The sequence below is a fragment of the Podarcis vaucheri genome, assembly GCF_965113315.1.
Source record: "Podarcis vaucheri genome assembly, chromosome: 10".
Classification (NCBI taxonomy): Eukaryota; Metazoa; Chordata; class Lepidosauria; order Squamata; family Lacertidae; genus Podarcis; species Podarcis vaucheri.
Genome location: NC_138748.1, coordinates 4,266,031 through 4,289,759, shown reverse-complemented (window position 1 = coordinate 4,289,759; position 23,729 = coordinate 4,266,031). Strand labels below are relative to the sequence as shown.

General features: G+C 45.8%; 1 protein-coding gene across 1 annotated transcript in view; it reads right to left on the bottom strand.

Moving 5' to 3' along the window:
• ELAPOR2 (endosome-lysosome associated apoptosis and autophagy regulator family member 2) overlaps window positions 1–23,729 on the bottom strand; it is a 103,672-nt gene that overhangs the window by 19,038 nt on the left and 60,905 nt on the right. The window contains exons 6-15 of the mRNA XM_082240109.1: window positions 21,581–21,686; window positions 19,367–19,519; window positions 17,874–17,962; window positions 15,181–15,361; window positions 10,830–10,958; window positions 9,519–9,609; window positions 8,789–8,891; window positions 8,034–8,171; window positions 6,907–7,170; window positions 6,124–6,297 (exon numbers count right to left, since the gene is read on the bottom strand). Of these exons, the coding sequence (XP_082096235.1) occupies window positions 6,124–6,297; window positions 6,907–7,170; window positions 8,034–8,171; window positions 8,789–8,891; window positions 9,519–9,609; window positions 10,830–10,958; window positions 15,181–15,361; window positions 17,874–17,962; window positions 19,367–19,519; window positions 21,581–21,686 (1,428 nt within the window). The remainder of the gene's footprint in view (window positions 1–6,123; window positions 6,298–6,906; window positions 7,171–8,033; window positions 8,172–8,788; window positions 8,892–9,518; window positions 9,610–10,829; window positions 10,959–15,180; window positions 15,362–17,873; window positions 17,963–19,366; window positions 19,520–21,580; window positions 21,687–23,729) is intronic.

Genomic DNA, 23,729 nt, shown 5'->3' with positions numbered 1-23,729 from the left:
GGCACATTTCATTCCGTGTGACCACGGCGGAACAAACCGCCAAACTGTTCATAGACCACGTGTTCAAGGTTCACGGTCTGCCGCGGTCTATTCTGTCCGACCGAGGGTGACAGTTCATCTCGAATTTCTGGCAGAAGCTGATGGGCTTCCTGAACGTCAAGATCAACCTGGCGTCGGCTAGACACCCGCAGACCAACGGGCAAGCGGAGCGGGTCAATGCCATCATGCAGCAGTACCTGAGATGTTATGTGAATCAACAGCCTGCGACGTGGGTGGATTACCTGCCTCTCGCCGAGTTCGCCTACAACAACACGAAGCACGTGTCCACGGGGGTCACGCCGTTCTTCGCCAACAACGGGAGGCACCCCAGAACCTTCCCGGGACTGGAAAGAATGGGGGAGGGGGAGCCGCAGACAGCAGATGCGTTCGCGTCAGAGTTGCAGGAGGTCCACGATCAGCTGCGGCGGCACCTGGAGCTGGCCAAACACGCATACAAGGTACAAGCGGACAAACACAGAAGGGTTGGCGAAGAGATCCATGTGGGAGACTGGGTCTGGTTAGCAGCCCACACGGTGCCGGCCAGGTCGTTGGCGAAGAAGAAACTAGGGCATAAGCAACTGGGGCCCTACCAAGTCGAAGAGCAGGTCAACCCGGTGGCTTTAAGGCTGGCGCTTCCGGAGGGTTCCAGGATGCATCCGGTGTTCCACAGATCGGTGCTCACTCCCTACAAGGCACCTCACAGATTTCAGGAACCAGGCACGGCACCAAGGCCACTCCGAGAGAGAACCGAGCAAGGGGGAGTGGCACAGGAGGAGCGCATCAACGAAGTCACAGAGATTTTGGACTCTAGATGGGGGGAAGAGGGGGTAGAATACTTTCTCGCCAAGGAGGGCACCCTGGCCAGTGCCAACAGCTGGGTGCCAGGCTACGCTCTAGACGAACCTCTGCTCAAAGAAGAGTTTCATGCCCTCTTCCCACACAGGCCCATGCCAGCTGATTTTTTCGACGACTGGCTTTTCACGCCCACGCTTTCAGCCAGCACGTTCCGGGGGTTCGACTCGGACGAGGAACCGACACGCGACGCACGTTCCCCGGAGGGGTCACCCTCGGGATCGGCCTCAGAACCCTCGTATTGGTGGGACGATAGACCAGAGGAGCAGTGGCGCAGAAAGTGGCTGGAGGGTCCAGGACGAGCGACGCCCCCAGGAGGAAGCGAGGGAGAGACGGACATGGACGTTTTCGGGGACGACCCAGGTTTCGAGCACGGCGGCACAGAGATGGAAGCGGAGGTGACCGTCGTCGACGAGAGCAGGGAGGAAGAACCGGAAGACTTCAGATGGAGGCCCGCCACGGGAAGCGAACTGTACCCGACATTCGTCCCCCTGACACAGCAGCACCCAGCTCCCGCACCGGAAGGAGGGGAGGGGGGAAGAGGGGGCTTCGAGGGGGGGATGGATGTCAGGGGTTCAGGAGCAGAGGCAAGGGCAAGGGAGGAAACAGAGAGCGAGGAGGAGGAGGCAGAAGAAAAGATGAGTGATGACAACGACCCGAGATCTCCGAGTCTTTCCAGTGAATCAGAAGATTCACAGAAAGGAGCACCAGTGGCCAGGGCAAGGGGGGAGCCTAGGGGGACACCCCAGGAAGATAGAGCCAGAGGGGACTCAGAGGGGAGCAGTTGGAGATCGGGACCAGCGTCACCGCCAGAGAGCAGGGAAGAGGAAGGGGGCCAGGGATCAAGCGCTGGCAGCTCACAACAGGAGGGAGGGCACGAGTCAGGAGTGGCCACACCTCCATCAGGGAGCGAAGAAACGGTCAGACGGAAAGTGGAAGGTTGGGCGCGCGCGCCAAGTTCAAATGCACAGGGAAGTGACGCAGTAGGCAGCCCGGAGAGGGAGCCAGGTCCTAAAGCCCGGCGCAAGGAGACAGAAGGGTCCGGGGGGTCGGCGTCGGAGGAGTCCCGGAGGGAGGAGACCCCGGGGGGCAGAGGGACCCAGAGGAGAACAGTCAGGCGGAAAAGGTGGAGCAGGGCTAGGATATTAAGTTGGTGCACAAGGGGCGGAGACTCAGACGGAGCTTCGCCGATCTAACCATAAGACGTAGAGTTGCACGCAGCAGCTTGAGAATGGGAACTGTAACTCAATAAAGACTTTTACTTAATGATCGCTGGCTAGCGTGATCCTCTGTGAGCTAGGATCGGGGAGCAACTCTGACAATATTATTCAAATATAACAAACCTTCATACAATTAGCAGACACCCAGCATTTCACAGTAGCAGTAACAAAATGTAATGCAGCTTAAATAGGGTAGCACAGAATATTCTCCAGGTTAAAGTTTCAGGATGCAAATATTTGGGCGGGGGGGATTAATTCCTCCCAAAACATTTTGTGCAGACATTAATCTTTTAATTCTTATCTGATTCTTTGGTTCCTGCTCCCTCAAGTTTTGGTTGCCTTTTTGTCATTGTATACATGCCTGCTCTTATGGGATCACATCCTGAATGGGTTGACATGAAGGTGCTCCACAGCCAACCAGATTTGGTTATGTGATGATGCCATTGAAGGCAAATGGGGACATCTAAGAGTGCAAGAGAGGCCCCCAAGGCCAGTTGCATGGGTGATCCCAACAAATCCATAACCATGTCCATGCTACGTAGCAAAGCATACCACCAAGAGGGAGAGTAACTCAGGCAACGTAAATGTTCCTTTCTCAAGGAGTGGAAAACGGCACCTTTAACACTGCCAGCAATCTTTGCAAAGAAATGAGCAGTTGTGTCTTAGCCCTAAATTAATTAACTATGAGCATATGGTGTGGGCAGTAAGAGTATATCCACATTAGCTACCCAGTGTGCACTCTTCCCCTCCCCCATGCACCGTGCAATGCTTGCCCCGGCTTCCTCACGAGCAAAGCCCTCCCATCTGCTCCTGCTGCACTTTCAAGTAATATGATGAGCATCCCCTCAATGCCTTCATCCAAGACGTTGCCTCAATGCCTTCATCCAAGACGTTGAACAACAACAGGCCCAGGTCAGAACCCTGCAGCTCCCCATTTTCTCCCATGACAAGGAACCATTAATGAGTACTTTGTGGATTTGGTTAGTCAACCAGCTGCAAATCTACCTAACAGTTACCTCATTCAACCCACACTTTACCAGCTTCCTCGTGAGAATATCATAGGGGGCTTTGTCAAAAGCCTTACTGAAATCAAGATATACTACATCCACAGCATTTCCCTGATCCACCAAGTTTGTAATTCCATCCAAAAAAAAGAAGACAGATTGGTATGGCATGCCTTATTTTTGAGAAACCCATACTGCGTCTTAGTAATCACAGCATCCTTTTCTAAGTGCTCACAGGCCGACTGTTGAATAAAATGTTATAGGACCTTTCCTGGTATCTGCATCAATCTCACTGGTTGATAGTTACCTGGGTCTTCTTTCTTCCCCTTTCTAAAAATGGAGACAACATTTGCCTGCCTCCAGTCCACAGAGACTTCACCTGTTCTTTACCTCTTCACCTGTTAGAAGAGTGACTAGTGGGGTGCCACAGGGCTCTGTCTTGGGCCCGGTCTTATTCAACATCTTTATCAACGACTTGGATGATGGACTCAAGGGCATCCTGATCAAATTTGCAGATGGCACCAAACTGGGAGGGGTGGCTAACACCCCAGAGAACAGGATCACACTTCAAAACGACTTTGACAGATTAGAGAACTGGGCCAAAACAAACAAGATGAACTTTAACAGGGAGAAATGTAAAGTATTGCACTTGGGCAAAAAAAATGAGAGGCACAAATACAAGATGGGGGACACCTGGCTTGAGAGCAGTACATGTGAAAAGGATCTAGGAGTCTTGGTTGACCACAAACTTGACATGAGCCAACAGTGTGACGCGGCAGCTAAAAAAGCCAATGCAATTCTGGGCTGCATCAATAGGAGTATAGCATCTAGATCAAGGGAAGTAATAGTGCCACTGTATTCTGCTCTGGTCAGACCTCACCTGGAGTACTGTGTCCAGTTCTGGGCACCACAATTCAAGAAGGACACTGACAAACTGGAACGTGTCCAGAGGAGGGCAACCAAAATGGTCAAAGGCCTGGAAACGATGCCTTATGAGGAACGGCTAAGGGAGCTGGGCATGTTTAGCCTGGAGAAGAGGAGGTTAAGGGGTGATATGATAGCCATGTTCAAATATATAAAAGGACGTCATATAGAGGAGGGAGAAATGTTGTTTTCTGCTGCTCCAGAGAAGCGGACACGGAGCAATGGATCCAAACTACAAGAAAGAAGATTCCACCTAAACATTAGGAAGAACTTCCTGACAGTAAGAGCTGTTTGACAGTGGAATTTGCTGCCAAGGAGTGTGGTGGAGTCTCCTACTTTGGAGGTCTTTAAGCAGAGGCTTGACAACCATATGTCAGGAGTGCTCTGATGGTATTTCCTGCTTGGCAGGGGGTTGGACTCGATGGCCCTTGTGGTCTCTTCCAACTCTATGATTCTATGATTCTATGATTCTATGATTCTATGATTCTATGATTCTATGATTCTATGATTCTGTTCTCCCAAAATTCTCAAATATACACACTACTCCTGCTAAATAGCTATCTGGGCATCTTCTTCTTCAGACTTGTGCTCTGACCTGGATAGAATGATCAACGCCATCACCATACCCCTTCCAGCTCAGTTAAACCCCCTCATCTGACATGGCCCAGGAGCAACCAGAGGCTTCTCCTGCCCAGCATCTCCAGCTGCTCCTGTTGCTTTAAGCCCCCCTAGTCCTTGGAGACAGAGGAGAGTCTAATAGCCAGAATCCCTCTGGGACCACCTCTTCCACCTCTCTGCTCTTCCCCCACCTCCTCTCCCTTCTTCCTCTTGACTACCTGGACTCTTCCTCTTCTTCCACCCCCAGTTCCTGCCCCACAAATCGCTGGAATTGGGGAGGAAGGGGTGTTCCTTGTTGTTAGACAGAAACAGCGTCATTTGGGGGGAGGATCAGTAGTGTGATCTCCACCGTGAGAGTGAGCAGCAGACTTCTCTCAATGTACTCTTTCTCAAGGTGTGTGAATTAGAAAAAGAATCCCCCAAACAAAATGGGTTGTTGTTGTGGTATCAGTTTCAGTAGAGTATTTTTAAATACATATAAATATATTCTTCTACTAGTTTAGCAAGAAGTACATATGTAGGAACTTTGTTCATGAAAATATTAATGTATTATTATTTCAAAAGAGTACTTTAAAAAAGTAAATATAAATGCATTATTAAAAATTCATCGCAAATTCAGGAGAGAAGGGGTGCAAAAGACCCCAGGAGGGGTGGGAGTGGCATTTCCCAATTTATCAGGGCATGAGTACCGGCACCTCATTTTTTTCAGGAAAGGGACTGGCACTGGTACATGGAAGGCTAGGACAGTGTTTCCCAACCGGTGTTCCGCGGCACACGAGTGTGCCGTGAGACGTTGCCTCGTGTGCCGCGAGATGCCTGGAGGGAGGCGGGTGAGTCGGGCGGCGAGAGGCGGGGCGGCGGTGGCGAGGAGAGGCCGCGCCTCCTGCTGCTGCCTGGCGCTCCTCCCCGCAGCCGGCAGCGCTGCCTGGGCGCCTCCGCGCGACTCTGCCTCGCTGGGTTTGGTCTCCCAGCAGAGACGGGTCACACGCGCACCTCCCTCCCTCCCTCAGCCTGCGCGGAGGGAGAGCCAGAGAGAGGCATCGCTCCTGCGCGGCGGGAGAGGGAGCAGCCGGAGCGATGCCCCAAACAAAGGCATGGGACCGGAGGGGAAATCCTCTCCGAGGAGGATTGAGCGCTGCTGAGAGAAGCCTTTCGAGGAGCTGCCGTGTCCCCTGGAAACCCCCTTCCCAGCTCTGCCTGCCTGCCTGCCCAAAGCTTGGAGGTTCCCCGGCAAGGGGGAGGGAAAAAACTTTCACTTTTGTGCGTCCCTCCCGGCGTGACTCTGCGCGCTGATGTCAGGGGGCGGGGCTTTAATGGTGGTGTGCCGCGAGATTTTTTTTCAGTAAACAGGTGTGCCGTTGCCCAAAAACGTTTGGGAAACACTGGGCTAGGAGATGCCCTGGTTTGATGGCCTCCTCTTTTCACATGTGGGATGGAGTGTTAGCCTTAGAAAGGCAGGTGCTTACTTGGTTCCCACACAGGCTGATGTTGAAGAAGTGGAAGAATTTTGTTCCTTTCGCCGTAAAGCTTGGTCCGTTCATTAATGAGCCTCCTTTGCTCAGGTTGCTGAAGTCGTAAGTCCGGCTCTGGTTGTTCTTGGCATATGAGAACAAGCAGTCACTGAAGCAGGCGGAATGGTCCTTAAGAAAGGAAAGCAAAATGAAAGTGAAGGCAAGTTTCAGATAATCAAGTTGTAAACTCTGCACCAGAAGAAGCAAACCCACACAAATGGCCATTAGGATGTCATCAATCAAAAGCGCCCAGGAGTCAGGTCCACTGCATTTGCTATGGGGGGGGGGCAATGTTACCTTTAAAACTCTGGAGTTTCCTGAAATTAATATACTTCTCTGTGTACCTTTTAAAATAAATTGTGCTCAACAAACTTGAGCATTTGGGGAAACATTGAATCCCGTGGGGGAGGGGGCTGCTCAAATATCTTCCCTACTGAAAAAGTACAACAAAGTTAAACAATGACAAATTTCATATAAGACTTAGATGGCTTAGAGTGTAGACCTTTCAATAGCCATTCCCTTGAGAGCTAAATGCAAACTCCAAATTCAGAGCCAGAGAACTCTGATTACCAGATGATGGGACATGCCACCTGAGTTAACGATCTCACTTTTGCTCCACTTGTGAGCGTTGACCACTGCTTTAAAAAGCACTGAACAAGATGGACCATTGACTTGATTCAGGTTATTCTTATCTTTGTCTGTTTTTAAACATCAAAACTACTGATGGCACCTGTCTACCTTGGTGCTTTGGCTGCCAGGCCCACAAGGGATACATGGTTCTTGGCTGTACATTTGATGAATTGACAGGTAGGTTTGAGGAGGACACTCCTTGCATTGGTTGGTTTCCTTGTCTATGTAGTGACCAGCAGGGCAGGGAATGCAGGAGGAGCCAGACTGTTCAGAACCAACGGCACAGGCACGGCACGATGAGGCGACACCATCGACTGCATTGGTCACAGTAATTGAGTAGATCTTGGCCACATCATTGATGAGCTTCCTGGTCTGGAAAGAGCAATGGGCAAAAATAACTCATACTGAGGGGACACACTACCATTTCCTCAAATACACTGCCTTTATTCTCTCACTGCTGATGCTAACCTTGCAAAACATATGAAGCTTTAATAGCAAGACAGCAGCGGAAAGGAAGGTGACTCAAGCAGCTCCTGGCAAGAGAGTTGGGCAGTTGAGTTAATCCAGGGGTGTTGACCTGGAGCATGGCCTACCACACTGTTGTAAGCCCCCTGAGCAGTACAGGATACCTTTGGGGTTCCCCATAAATCAGTAAATCATTTTCAGGGATCACTAATAGGCTAGGAGGTGCATTTCTCAGTTGGATGATGAGCTGACCTCCCTGCTGCTGCTGCTGATCTTCTGCAATCTCATTTAAACTGGCAGCCCAGCACAGTTTGCTGATCTTTGAAGTCAAAGAGGGACAGGAGGCTTTTATTTTATTTCTTAATTCCATTTATATTCAGTCCTTCCTCCAAGGAGTCCATACATTCTCCTTCCTTCTCTTTCGACACCCATTTCATGCTCACAACAACCCTGAGAGATAGGTTAGGATGGCAGAGAATGATTTGCTCAAGATCATCTAGAAATCTTCACCACCCTGACTTCAGATACTTCTGTAAAGTCTTGACCTGTAGAAATGGGTCTGTGGATAACAGGGACATACGGGTTGGCAGAGCGTAGGACTGGAGCCCAAAGATGGGGCACAATACCCATTGCACCCAAACTTCCCCTGGTGGCTTAGAATGTGGCAAGCCTCCCAAAACTGCCTAAAAAAAGTTTTGTTTCACAGCATTAGTGTTTTCTGAAACCTAATGAAATATGTTCATTTCCACTAAGATGCCTGTGCTACTTACATCTTGGCCTTGATTTGTTCTCTGGAAAGCCCATGTGAATGTAAAAGAAGCGTTTTTGGAGATGATGTGAGCATACGACTGCTTCTCCTTAGTTCCGCTCCACGATTCCACTACATTTGTGTTCTTTTTATTGATGTCCTAGAAGCAAATGACATAAAGTAAATGTACAGTGTCAATTAGCAGAACTTGGGCTATTTACTAAAGCAGACATGCCAACTTTCATCATTGTAGGTGTTTGTGCTACTGCTTTGGCCACAAGGAAGGGATCTTATACCAGATTCTCTCTTGTCAGGAACTTTTCACTCAGTTCCCTTCATCTTCTTTTCCTACATTATTCCACATACCTACTAATAGCAATCTAGAATCCTGGTAACATGACACCATTGTGCTTGATTAAACTGCCCTATAAGTCATTAGCCCCTGGAAATGGTGTGGGGAAAACAGGAAAGAGATTTCCCATCCTTGGTATATGCCCAGGAACAAAAACTTCTGGAATTACTGGGCTCAGGGCTGTTTATGGTGTTTTCTAGTTTCATACATTGTGATGAATTTGCTTAATTTATATGTTATCATAATTTAATGTTTGAACAGGATAGAGATAAAGTGTATAACAATGTGAATACCTCATTAAAAAATAAAAAAATAATAATTTATATGTTATCGTGACCCACCTCGTAAAAAAGGTGGCTATAAATCTATTCAGCAAATCTAAATAAATAAAGGCAAGTCAAAATGTTGAGCACGTTCTTGCTTACCACCATGAAATACAGCACACAATCTGCCGAACAGACAGTTTCAAACACGAACGCAATCCGTCCAAGTTCTGACCCTGTCGCCCCTGCTATGGAAGTCGGAGGCCTGTTCAACACAGAAGAAATGGCACAATTACAAGGTCCTTCCAAAGGTCCCTGCCAGAGTGAAACACCCAAATGAAGGCGCAAGCCAGTTTCTCACACAGAAGTGCTGAAGAATAGCTCCTGTCCATTTTGCCTCACCTTGCAGGTTCTGTAAATGCTGGAAACAGACTTTTATTTTAAAAATGAAAGCTGGGGATGTGGGGACTATAGATCATCCAAGTGCAGGTGTGGGGCAGGGTATGCTCCCATGTCTTCCCTGCAGATGTGGATGTGGTACAAAGTTGAGAGTGGGCTTAAATGCTCCCCGACTTAAAATGTCAATGAAAGCAACGTGTAGAAGATGACTCATTGGATCATGTTCCCTGGATGCCCTCAGAGGTCTCACATTCAAGTAAATGGGTGCGTACTAATGAACTAATGAGTTGTGTGTCCACCCTGTCCCATCGACACATGTCTCCAGCAGAAACTGTGTTTGTCTTCACAGATCTGCTCCACGTGACGTTTAGGACCTCAGTCCCCATTTATAACTTTCTTCCTCATGTTGTCTAAGCACAAACCATTTGAGATAGAATATAACATAAGAAAGGGGAAAGGTGAGGAATAGCATAGAAATTTAATGATTCCTTACTTAAATCCTGGTACGTGCAGATTCACAATGAGATAATCGTTATCCGTCCCTCCTGCCCCACTTCGGATGTGGTCACCAGCTACTTCCCAGCCTGAACAAGAAAAAACCCCACGTAAATATAATCTTGCACGTTGGTTTCTTAAAAAGTATACAAAGATCACAGCGGGGAGGGGAAATATCCAGATGCATCAGCTGGTTAAACACAGATGCAATATATTTAGGCCAATTCAGTGCAATTAGATGCAACAAAGCTGGCTCAAGCCTAAGGGAATCTATGTAACTTATTGTTTTATTCCAACCTAAGGTACGTCTTTAAAATCAAAGAAAAGAAATCTGTGCCACAGTAGGAAAATAACTCAGGTATCCATAATTTCAAACAAACCATCTAACCAGTGGGCAAATGTTCCTTTCTGTAATTTTATGGGATAAACCCACATCACTTCAACAAAACCTTAATTACAATATCTGAAAGAAAGAAGTAATCTTGCCTGTTGTTGATCTTTCTCAGAGCCAATATAAGCAAAATCCTCCTTGGACTCTCCTGCAGTGTTTCAGTGCCCCTGCCCCATTAAAAAAAACTCTATTTATGTAGAAAACTAGCAAGTCAGGGAAGAGGCTATACTGGAATGCTGTCCCTTGATATGCTACCTTTCCGTGGATACAGAGTTTTTATGGAGGAGTCATTATTCTTGTGACAGTCCACAAACACACTTGCAGTGGTACCATGCATTATTTTCTGAATGTATACCTCTTTTCCATAGTTCCTACTAGAGCTGGTGAACCCTCCTTCAGTGACAAAGATAAACTGAACCAACAAATAAAAGTACTAATTTACAAATGCTGCTGATGAGCATGGGGGGAAAACCAACAATAATGATATTTAGCTTTTATCCAGAGATTTTCCAAAGAGGCCAACATATCTCACCTCATCAACTTTTACCACAGCCTTTTAAAGGTTGGTCAGTATGACTATGTTTTTAGAAATGCCACAGGCCATTCCCTTAACCCTCACATCAACTCTTAAGAGCTGTGGAACACCCTCCCACCAGATGTCAAAGAGAACAACAACTACCAGGCTTTTAGAAGACATCTGAAGGCAGCCCTGTTTCGGGAAGCTTTTAATGTTTGATGTATTATAGTATTTTAATATTCTTTTGGAAGCCACCCAGAGTGGCTGGGGAGGCCCAGCCAGATGGGCGGGGTATAAATAAATTATTATTATTATTATTATTATTATTATTATTATTATTATTATTATTATTATTACATCCAAAGGAACAATAATTTAGTGATGAAGGCGGACATGCTCACCATTCATCCCATCACATTTTGAATTTCCAACATTGAAGCAAGAAGTCCTCATGTTGAAAGGGAGCACGTTCCACCATTTGTATTCCAGGCCCAGAGCAGGTTCTGTACCAGCAGGGCAGGCCTCACAATCTACAAGAAGAAATGGGACAGGATGAGCATACATGCAGAAAATCAGCTAGTTTCACAATGAAACATTTTATTAGATGTGTTACGAATCAGGGAGAACTAGCCATTCTTGGGTGGTTCACCCTGCTGGACTGTGGGGATCAGGGCAGAGTCCACCTCAGGATGATGACTCCACATAAGAAATGTTGATATGGGGAGGAGGCATCCTAACTGAGAAGGCATCATGACTGGAGGAAAGTCAAAATCAAGCAGACACATTGGGGAGGACTAAGTGGCGCTGGAAGGACATTGAAGAAGCATCCTATTACAGCTGGGGCAGAGTGATACATTCTTTTGCATTGAGTGATACAGTGAGTGGTGTCACAGGATACCAGCCTGTACAGCACCCTGTTGACATTCTTGAACCACAATATGTCTATGGGGCACAAATCCATTGTCAGGTTTGTTTTAGATTTATGTTTTTGCCTGCTCTCTGCTTATTTAATTTGATGCACTATTGTTGCTTTAAGCACTGCAAGCTGCCCTGAGATCTTTGGACATAGGACAATATTCTGAAATAAATAAATTATCCCGTGTATGGTAGCTTTAAAAAGAGTTGTACTGTATTAGGCAAGAAACAAAAATAAATACATAATGGGTATCCTATGACTTGCAGTATGTAAAAAGTGAACACACCCACAAAAGCCGTTCTACAATAAAAAGAAAGAAAGGAGGCTGTGTGTGGACAAGTTGCCTGGTGTTGGAGGAAGTCAGCCAAGGAAGAAGGCAGAGAAGAGTTTAGTTTTTTCTAATAAAGCTGAAAGAGGCAACACGGCCCTTGGTGTCTGAGCCTTCTTTTTGTGGCGTCTAGTCAAATGGATCTTACAGATTTAAAGAATGAGATAATATCCCGCAAGATCCTGTGAAGCATAGATGACCATGCAATGAGTGCACAAGCCGAGGACAATGGTGCCTCTATATCATCTTCAAAAGGTGGGATAAAAATAATTCTCTCTCCCAAGCCAGGCGGGCCAGCAAGTGCCACAACAGTGGGCTGTACCCAACAGGCCTGCTAAGCTGACAGCAAGACTTCCGTCAGCGGAACAAGGAGAGAAACAGTTTCCTGGCATTTCCCCCTCCACTTCATAGAATCATAGAATAGAATCATAGAATCATAGAGTTGGAAGAGACCACAAGGGCCATCGAGTCCAACCCCCTGCCAAGCAGGAAACACCATCAGAGCACTCCTGACATATGGTTGTCAAGCCTCCGCTTAAAGACATCCAAAGTAGGAGACTCCACCACACTCCTTGGCAGCAAATTCCACTGTCAAACAGCTCTTACTGTCAGGAAGTTCTTCCTAATGTTTAGGTGGAATCTTCTTTCTTGTAGTTTGGATCCATTGCTCTGTGTCCGCTTCTCTGGAGCAGCAGAAAACAACCTTTCTCCCTCCTCTATATGACATCCTTTTATATATTTGAACATGGTTATCATATCACCCCTTAACCTCCTCTTCTCCAGGCTAAACATGCCCAGCTCCCTTAGCCGTTCCTCATAAGGCATCGTTTCCAGGCCTTTGACCGTTTTGGTTGCCCTCCTCTGGACACGTTCCAGTTTGTCAGTGCCCTTCTTGAATTGTGGTGCCCAGAACTGGACACAGTACTCCAGGTGTGGTCTGACCAGAGCAGAATACAGTGGCACTATTACTTCCCTTGATCTAGATGCTATACTCCTATTGATCTAGCCCAGAATTGCATTGGCTTTTTTAGCTGCCGCGTCACACTGTTGGCTCATGTCAAGTTTGTGGTCAACCAAGACTCCTAGATCCTTTTCACATGTACGGCTCTCAAGCCAGGTGTCCCCCATCTTGTATTTGTGCCTCTTATTTTTTTTGCCCAAGTGCAATACTTTACATTTCTCCCTGTTAAAGTTCATCTTGTTTGTTTTGGCCCAGTTCTCTAATCTGTCAAGGTCGTTTTGAAGTGTGATCCTGTCCTCTGGGGTGTTAGCCACCCCTCCCAGTTTGGTGTCATCTGCAAATTTGATCAGGATGCCCTTGAGTCCATCATCCAAGTCGTTGATAAAGATGTTGAATAAGACCGGGCCCAAGACAGAACCCTGTGGCACCCCACTAGTCACTCTTCTCCAGGATGAAGAGGAACCATTGATGAGCACCCTTTGGGTTCGGTCAGTCAGCCAGTTACAAATCCACTGAGTGGTAGCATAGTCAAGACCGCATTTTACCAGCTTCTTTACAAGAATATCATGGGGCACCTTGTCAAATGCCTTGCTGAAATCAAGGTAGCCTACATCCACTGCGTTCCCTTCATCTACCAGGCTTGTAATTCTGTCAAAAAACGAAATAAGGTTAGTCTGACATGACTTATTTTTCAGAAATCCATGCTGACTATTGGTGATCACAGCATTCCTTTCTAGGTGCTCACAGACTGTTTGCTTAATGATCTGCTCCAGAATCTTCCCTGCTATTGATGTCAGACTGACTGGGCGGTAATTATTTGGGTCCTCTCTTTTCCCCTTTTTGAAAATAGGGACAACATCTGCCCTCCTCCAGTCTGCCGGGACTTCGCCTGTTCTCCAGGAATTCTCAAAGATGACTGCCAGTGGTTCTGAGATCACATCTGCCAGTTCTTTTAATACTCTTGGATGCAGTTCATCTGGCCCTGGAGACTTGAATACATCTAAACTAGCCAAGTATTCTTGTACTATCTCCTTAGTTATTCTGGGCTGTGTTTCCTCTGCTGAATCATTTGCTCCAAATTCTTCAGGTCGGGCATTGTTTTCTTTATCGGAGAAGACTGAGGCAAAGAAGGCATCGTGGAGTTCAGCACTTTCTGTGTCCCCTGTTTGCATTTCACCCTCTTCTCCTCTGAGTGACCCCACTGTTTCTTTGTTCTTCCTTTTGCTACGGACATACCCATAAAAGCCTTTTTTGTTGCTTTTAACCTCTCTAGCAAGCCTGAGTTCATTCTGTGCATTAGTTTTTCTGACTTTGTGTCTACATGTGCTGGCTATTTGTTTGAATTCCTCTTTGGTGGTTTCCCCCCTTTTCCATTTTTTTGTACACTTCCTTTTTTAATCTTAACTCAGTTAAAAGTTCTTTAGATAGCCACCCTGGCTTCTTTAGGCACCTTCCATGTTTCCGTCTCATTGGTATTGCCTGAAATTGTGCTTTTACTATCTCCCTCTTAACAAACTCCCAGCCATCATGAACTCCCTTTCCTTTTAGTATTACTGTCCATGGGATCTCACCCAGCACTTCCCTAAGTTTTATGAAGTCGGCTTTCTTAAAGTCAAGAAATTGAGTCCTAGTATGCTTGGCTGCTCCTTTCCGCTGTATAGTAAACTTCAGAAGAGCATGATCACTCGCGCCTAATGATCCTTCCACTTCTACCCCACTAACCAGGTCATCAACATTGGTTAGCTCCAGATCTAAAATGGCTGTTCCTCTTGTTGCTTCTCCCACTTTCTGGACAATGAAGTTGTCTGCAAGGCCAGTGAGGAATCTGTTTGACCTTATGCTCTTGGCTGAGTTTGACATCCAACAAATATCCGGGTGATTGAAGTCCCCCATTACTATTATCTCCCTTCCTTTTGCATGCTTGGCCATCTGTTCCAAGAAGGCATCATCTATGTCCTCCGTTTGGCTTGGGGATCTATAGTAAGCTCCCACAATGAGGTCTCTGTTATTCTTCTCTCCCTTAATTTTGACCCAAATGCTCTCACTTTGGCTTTGAGGTTCTAAATCTTGGATCTCTTCACAGGTATACACATCCCTGACATATAACACCACTCCTCCTCCTTTCTTGTCTGGTCTGTTTCTCTGAAATAGATTGTATCCCTCCATTATTACATTCCAATCGTGGGACTTATCCCACCAGGTTTCAGTGATGCCTATTATGTCATATTTAGTTTGCTGTACCAAGAGCTCAAGCTCATCTTGTTTATTTCCCATGCTTTGCGCATTAGTGTACAGACATTGAAGTCCATTAATCATTCCCCCGTGTCTCTTATTTAAGGATTTTTCCCTCCCACTTCTCCCCCCACTCGAGAGGAATATCTGTTCCAAAGGGTTGGGGAACCATTTTGAGCAGATTTATTGGTGGGGAGGGTGGACTGCAAGTGGGAGGGGGAATGATCTCTCCATTCCACCAGCAAAAGTGTGCCATCAGTTGAGCAACAGGGTGGGATACAACCTGGTCTTTTCAATGGGCTCAAGTTCTCATACCCCGAGTTCCGTCAGAAAACATGCCCAGGGGGCAAGGAGTGCAGAAAGAGGAGCGGTTGTTGTAGAATCCAGGGTTGCAAGGAGGGCACTCCTTCCTCTCCCCAGAAGGAGGCAGCTTCACTGCTTCGGCAAGATCTTCCCTACAGATCTTAGGCTCTACCCATTTGTACATGAGCTGAGTCTGAAAGAAAGAGAGAAAATATGTGAAGTTACGATAAGGAATATTTTACTCAGCTATTCACAGGACTGAACAATTCTTAGGAAAACAGTCAGAGAGGGGAGGGAGGAATGTGACCAAAGTGGTTTTCCCCTGCAGAAAACAAATGCCAGCAAGCCAATGAACCCTTAGACAAAAGAGAAGTTCCCATCAGACAGTCACACAATTACTGTAACAACTTTGCAAAGTGGTCCCTTCTCGTTGACCTTTTCCCCATCCATCCTCTCCCAGGCCTACCCTGTCATCCTCTCATTGGGGGCATTCCTGCAGAACACCCACAGACTCTCCCTGTGAACTGGAGCCCTATGAAACCAGGGTTTCGGATCTCAGAGAGAGCTTACACATCATAATTAACTGTTTTAATGGGCTTGTTCCATTGCACAGTTCAACTGTGTGTGTTTGTTTTTAATGTTCGGATCGGATTGTTTTATTTATGAATGCTCATATTTTGTAATTGCTCTGGCGGATTGAGCAGCCGAGATCAAGAGTGGGTCCAACAGTCAGGAAGGTGGTTTCTGCACGTGCTGTAGAGGAAAGTGAGGTGTGGGGGGGGGGGACTCATCAACCTGCAAAGGTGGCCCACCTAGGAGGAGGAAATTCTGATCCTAAACCTCCACTGCTTTGTGAGACATCTTCAGGAGTAAGGAGTAAACCTTACAGCAATCTGGAGTCCTTAAGATGATTGGATGGTGCCTTGAATGCCTTTTCCCTGCAACTCCTGCAGCCCAGCTGGTGCCAAATGTCTTGCTCTGCTTTCCTTTGGACCACATCAGCGAGGCCGAGAAGGGAGTCTTGTCATCTGGGCAGCCCAGGACCTCCAGACAAGCTGCCCCGGCTTATGCCCAGGAGAGGTCACTTCAGTGCTGCTAACACAGCAGTTTGACTTCACCTCCAGAGGCATACTCCATTGCCTCTCAAGACAGAGGGATGCCAACAGTATTTTGGTTTTATACCTGCAAACTGCTTGAAAGTCCATTTAGCAAGTCAGCAGTATATTAATAAGATGATGGTGATGATGATACAACACATGTTCAGTAGCCTTCCCTTCTGCACACACACCAGCAATGCATGAGCAGCTTCCCCCTTTATGTGACTGTTAATCATAAAGATGTTCACACATTATGTTCAACAGGTATACAGTCTGTGTCCCTGTACACACAACAGCTGAGCCATACAAATCAACAAGTGGACATGCTTTCACACAAATACTTGTATGTGTGTAGAGACAAGTGGACATGTGTAATGTGTTCAGTGTAATGTGTGAAGAAGCCGCATGCAAGGGAGAAATGACTGAATAGGGAGAGACATAAGGATAATAACAAATAACAAATGTATTGCAAGTGCTGGCATTTTACATGGTGGAAAGATAACATGGACGGCTGGGTGGGTGGATCATTTTGCTGCCCTTCAATGATAACCCGTTCTGCCTTGTGAGGTGGGCCCTCTCACACTGCCGAGTCGTGGGACAGGATCCAGTATCATTTTCTGCATATTCTTAAGGCCTCTGCAAATTACTACCCAGTCCTGTCACTTATTCAACCATTATTTGTGGGTAGCCAGTTCAACAGAATTTCCTGTGATCTTACATAGTCCAATCTGAAATCCACTGAATGTTTTCCATTTATTTCAGTAGCTCAAGTGAGATCACACACCTGGGCAAATGTAATAAATGTGAACACAGCAAAGAAGAAAAGCATTTGCAAGGAGCCTTGTAAAAGAAAAAATGGAGTGAAAGGACAGAACCACATAGAGAGTCTAGGCACTTAAACAGCTATGTGTCAAAAGAGCATGTGCACAATAACCAATTATTCTTCTAACATTCGTATCTACATGAGTCCCTTTCTCTGACATAAGAGTAGAAAGCTTTCTTCTATGTAGTCATTCTATATTTCAGAGGGATAATTTCCCTCTTGCTTGAGTGAAAAGGTCAGGAAGAGAAAGGAGAAGGATTGTGAGTCTAATCAAAATAAGAGAGCCTTGGGGAGGGATTTGGATTTCACAGCTCAATTACACAGTGATCTGCAATTACAGCGGGTTACCTCAAGGTTCGATAGTAAATGCTCTTAATTCACAAGGTTGTTGCAGAGGTCACAGAGCACAATATCATATGACCTAAAACATGTTTCATAAATTCTATGAACTTAAATAGATGATTAACTTACAAAAACTCCCACAGTCTTGCCAAGAACATTGCAAATGCTTATCTTATTAGCAGCTGGCCAACAAATAGACTGATATTTCCACTACAATTAATATCTCAAGTTTCCTTAAGCCAAGGATCAAACTTAGGTCAAGGGGGCCAGTTCCAACTCCTCTCAGCTCCAGTCAGCCTGGCCATTGGCCTGAAATGGGGGGAGTTGCAGTCCAACAACACCTGGGGGGTACCATCTTGGCCACCCTGTCTTGGGTGCAAACCATGAGGACCACCAACACTTCAGTCCACACCGTGGAAGACTCCTGTGGAAATGCTACTCACTTTTCCATCTCGGTCACATGGTGTGTGGATTTGGAAAAAGTCTTTCTTTGAGCAAGGAGGACGTTCAATGCATTGGCTTGATCCTTCCTCTGAAAGCAGAACAGATACTTATAAACACAGAACCCAAAATAAACTTTGCACAGAATCATAGAATTGTAGAAGGGACCCCAAGGGTCATCTAGTCCAACTCCCTGCAATGCAGGAATATCAGCTGAAGCATCCGTGACAAAGGGACACCCTGCTTGGCAGGGGGTTGGACTCGATGGCCCTTGTGGTCTCTTCCAACTCTATGATTCTAACCTCTGCATAGATACCTCCAAGGAAGGAGAGTCCACAGCCCCCCGAGGGAGACTGTTCCACTGTTGAGCAGCTCTTGCTGTCAGAAAGTTCTTCCAGATGTTGAGTTGGAATCTTCTTTCTTGCAACTTGAAGCCACTGGTTTGGGTTCATATCTCTTCTCAATCTCCTCTTTACCATGCTAAACATACAAAATTGCCTCAACCAGTCCCTTGGATTCCAGGCCCTTGATCATCTCGGTTGCCCTCCTCTGCACATGTTACAGCTTGTTGATATCCTTCTTAAATTGTGGTACCCAGAACTGGACACAGGGCTTCTGACAGTAAGGGTTGTTAACAGTGGAACAATCTCCCTCGGGGGGCTGTGGACTCTCCCTCTTTGGAGGTTTTTAAGCAGAGGTTGGATGGTGTCTGTCATCAGTCTGTGAATCAGCTGAGATTCCTGCATTGCAGGGGCTTGGACTAGATAACCCTTGGGGTCCCTTCCAAGTCTACAATTCTATGATTCTATGACTCCAGGTGTGGTCTGACCAAAGCAGAATAGAGCGAAACTGTTACTTCCCTTGATTTCTACTTCTGTTGATGCACCCTAGAACAGCATTTGGGTTTGTTCATTCATTTGTTTGCTGCTGCTGTTGCTGCTGCTGCAGCATCACACTGTTGACTCATGTTATGCTTGTGGTCTACTCGGACCCTGAGATCCTGTTCACATGAGCCTGGGACTTTCTGAATGCAAGCCAGATGCTCTGCCCCTGACCCACAGCCCTCCCCATTGTATATTCTATTGAGAGACAAGAGAGATCTGGATTCCCCAGACCAAACTGCATGCACAGAGAGGTGCCACGCCATTTGGAGGAGACAGCAGAGTCCAGCATTTTTGAACCTATCATCAAATCCTTTTCAAGGAGACCCTCTCTAGGAAAACTATTTGCAGTCCTCAACATGTCTTTGCTATCTTAGATTTAAGGGCAAATTCTCTTTAGAATCTCTCGACACCACTTCATCTATGAAGCAGCCCTTTCCACAGCCTCCTCAGCTAGACATATCACAGGACATTCTCATACAACATTTTGGGGCTGGAGGGGACAAAAATAACCACAAATCAGAATTGTACACATGGCTACTAAATCCTATTCTGACATGACAGTTTATGGTTAATTTGAACCGGACCTAGCCTTTCAGATCTCTCCACAATACCTGCATAATGTGTTTCTTCCTGGCACTTGGTACATTCCTTGGCACCCTTTTCCGAGTATGTATTCCTAGGACAGAGCTGGCAAGTGGAAGAGCCTGGTGTGTTGCTGAATGTGCCAGGTTTGCAGGGAAAGCATTCAGATGTATAGGCCACTCCTATAAAGCAAATGCAATTCAACAAGTATAGAAGCAAAGGCTTCCCCCAAAGAACAGCATTAGACCCAATTCATTGGGCTCAGCAGGACTTAAGGAAAGAAGTATCCAAACACTGCCTTCTTATCTTCACACTTCTTAAAAATTTTGTGATACACTACTTGGCTCAAAAAAACACAACAAAATGCATCTAAAAATGCATGTTTTCAGATAAAATATATCACAAAATACATATTTTGAAATAAAAATGTTTCAATATGTGTACTATTTGCAGAAAGAAGACATGAAAAGGAACATGAAGTCTGTTTAAAAAAAACAAAAAAACGTATTCATTCACCCCTTAATTGTCAATGACTGACTTTATCACACCTCTAGAATGTGTTGCTCTAGGATACATGTTCCTAAATATATCCCAAACTATAGTGGAATCTCTGTTCCAAAGCCACAAGACAAGGAATGTGTGCCCGCATGGAAGCCGAGAAAGGTGTGGCATATGAATTTCATTTTTATTTATTTTGTTCCATTTATGAATTGCTTCTGATGACAATATCTCAAAGTGATATTTTCACTTCCAGGAGTACTCCCATGCTCCTGTAAATCCTAAATGCAAATATTCTAGGTATACAGTACGTATATTGGAATCACTGCAAATCTAGTTATCCCCAACAGAGGTCAGCAGTTGTCCTGTAACTGAGGCATTCCAAAAGCATATTGTCTAAACTAAAGTCCAGTACAGATTGCGGTGAGAAAGAGGAGTAACACAAAACAAGATAAATTTGCTGTATATGTTCTCCCAACCTAAAGAAGCTTGTTGTGGAAAGGAAAGTGATACACAAAGTATGCAGCATGTACTTCCTTTAGTTTTTCCCTTTAAATTAAAAACCTCACTTTCTCATTGATGGTTTGTCCTGCCACTTAGTGGTGGTGGTGATGGTGCTTGTTAGTTAAGATTAGTTTGCTTGGGATGGATGAATGGCAAGAGAGCAACAGGTACTTCCTTCTTCAGCAACTGGGGCATGGGAGAAATGTAGACAATGTACTGGGAGGGGAAGGGAGTTCACACACTGGTGAAGTAACCACACCCACCCTGGTGGATCTAGAAGGATCTCGAATCAATCTAGATTTAAAGCAGCACATTGAGCATGAACATAAATCATTCCAGACTGGGGGAAAATACAGTTTTTGTGCTGCAAATAGATTAGTGTGTATGCTGCTCAAATCCCCCCTCCCCGGTTGTCCAAGAAGAAATCCATAAGCTTCTGCTAGGGGTGGGTGACATTTATATCAGAAAGGGATTACTGTACTGTTCACTTGCTTTTCGGAGCAGCATATTGTATGGATGTTTTGTCAGGGAATAAGTTTTGTGAAGTACATAGGCCCCCAGAAACATTCTGGGACATTCTAGTGTTTTAAAGGTTCTCAGGTCTTCTCAGAGGCAGAGAAAGCGCAGGTGTTATTTTCCTGCTGGGCTACCTCTAAACTTCAAGGCCTTTCCCTCCAGAGACACACTGTCTGCCCAGGGGACTCTCTTATTCTCTTTCTCTCTCTTTCTCCTACTGCTATTTTGTTTTTTGCATTTATATTTGTTTTGTTTTGTTTGTTTTTTACTGCTGGGAACTGGATTTGCTCTAAATGATCTAAGTTTTGCCTTGCTAGGGAGCTAGCAACCAACTTTATGCCTTAGTAAATCTCTACTAAAGACATTTCCTGCTCTCTGTGTCTTTTTGGAATTCAAGCGTTGCCAAAGTTCTGCTACTCTGCGGAACGAACAAGATGGGGTGTCCCGAGTCTTAGGGCACTGGTTCTTGACATGTTTTACTAAACCCATCCCCTTTGTACGTTTGAGAGTAATCCCACCAAACCCAGTGGAGTTTCCTTCTGAGTAGACTTGCATAGAATTGGGAATTGTAATATGTGGCAGCCATGGTGAATATTTGTGGATTAGTAGATCCAGAACACTGTGTCTCTGGCTCTGCCCACCATCAGCAGGTGGCCCCTGACAGTTTGTTCCTGGGGCATGTGGCCCTCGATAGAGAGAAAAGGTTGCCAACTCCTGCTTTGTACCTTCAATGGTGATGTTTTTCAGGAGGACAGGCTTCACCACCTGAGAACTCATAAGGATTCCTGTTGTTCTCCAGTATAATACATTAGTGCCAGATTTCAGCGTTACCTGAGAAGAGACACACACAAAAACACACACAAAAAGGTCATTCAAACCTCAGCCTGATATGAACATGATATAGACTTGTGCGTACAAGGGTATGGGTAGAGACTCACAGTCGGAAGCTGCCCCTGAGCGCACAATGGTCTGACCCAGCACGCCCTAGAACAGATATTAAGAGAGGAACTAAACTATCAGAAAGGCACCGAGCAAGGCCTTCCTGGATTATTTCACTTCAAATGGCAAATAAAAAAGTTGCATATCTTATTTTTATTCAGGCCTGCGGGGGATAGATGATAGGTAGAGATAGATAGATGATAGATAGATAGATAGATAGATAGATAGATAGATAGATGATAGATAGATAGATATAGATAGATGATAGATAGGTCGGTAGGTAGATAGATAGATGATGATGATGATGATGATGATGATGATAGATGATAGATAGAGAGAGAGAGAGAGATGATAGATGATAGATGATAGATGATAGATAGATGATAGATAGATAGATAGATAGATAGATAGATAGATAGATAGATGATAGATAGATAGATAGATAGATAGATAGATAGATAGATAGATAGATATAGATAGATATTGTGATTGTGATGTGGCTTTATCTCATCTTTTCCTCACAGCTCTTTGATGTGGGTGAAGCTGAGAGACTTCCCTGGTGACCACCGTCCTCAACCCAGGTGTTTCTCCCCCAAGGCTATCCCTCTATCCCCAATCCCCTCGATTTAGAAATGTCTCCTACCAGGGATAAAGGATCTAACGTGTTTCCCCAAAGTACTAGCTTTTTACATTCAGGAAGGGATGTTATTAAGACAGGGAGGTATTCCAAATGCAACTCCCCATCTGCAGAGGGGAGTAGAACAGTCCAGGAAGGACTCTCAGTGTCATTTTGCTGCTCATGTTCATCAGCCCAAAGTCCACTCTGCTTTACCAAATGGGGTCTCTTCCTCATTGGCCTCATTTGGTGTCATAGTTACTCCAGGATGTTAGGCAAGAGAAGTGACTTCAAACTGAGCTCCAGGGAACTTTGGGGTTCCCTGGAAAGCTATGTGGTGTCTCTCCAATCAGAACAGGAATTTGCAGACAAGTTTCCATGATGCTTCCTCACTGCTCACTGCTTGGTCACTGCTCCCAGTTTCCCCTTCCCATGTGCAGCTGCCCTGGGCCGAGGCAGCCACCTTGAGAAGTGGAAAACCTGCTCCTGCCACCACTGCCAGAGAAGTGAGAAGTGGTGACAGCGGCTTCCGGTAAGATCTCACAAGAACGCCACAGGATCTCAGGAGAAGCTGCTGTAGAACCCCATAAAGCGAGGCTTTAGCAGAAGGGTGGCAGCAGCGGGAGCAGCACTAAGGCACATCACCCAAGGCGGCAAGACGAGACGGGCTGCCCCCGCCAACCAGCATTTTACATGATCTGTGCATGTGTCCAAGCACATAGGTGAGCATTCCTTGAATGGAAAAAGTCGATGCAGAAAGGCTTGCTGAAGCTTGACATCACTGCACAAAGCCAAGCTACCCCTGGAAGAATCCTCACGCACACCGTCTGCTGCTTCGGACTTTGCAACTACCAAGGAGTAAATGAAAAAACAACCACACCCCACTGTTGCTGCAAATTCCAAGAAGTAAAACAGGGTACTTGAAAACAGAGTACTTTTTGCCTTGGAGCTAAAAGAGACAAGGAGGCACAATAATCTTTGAGAAACCACACCCCAGTTTTGTTGAACTAGTTTAAAGGACCTAGAGAGCAAACAATTCAGTCAAACATACTGACAGGTCTGCTTAAAACACATACAGAGGTTTCATTTTCTCCCCTCACCCAGAAAAGAGAAATGAAGCCTTGCCCTGTTTGCTCAGCTCATGGGTTTGACATGGAATAAAAATGTGAGATAAGGTATCTGCATGCAAATAAAAGGAGAAACTCTGCCTCAGGCCTACACAGCTCACACAAGGTGATTCTTTTTCTGTGTGGTTCCGAGAATGATCCTTCATTCAGTCTCAAAAATTTGAACTTTTTATCTTTACAGTGAACCCTTTG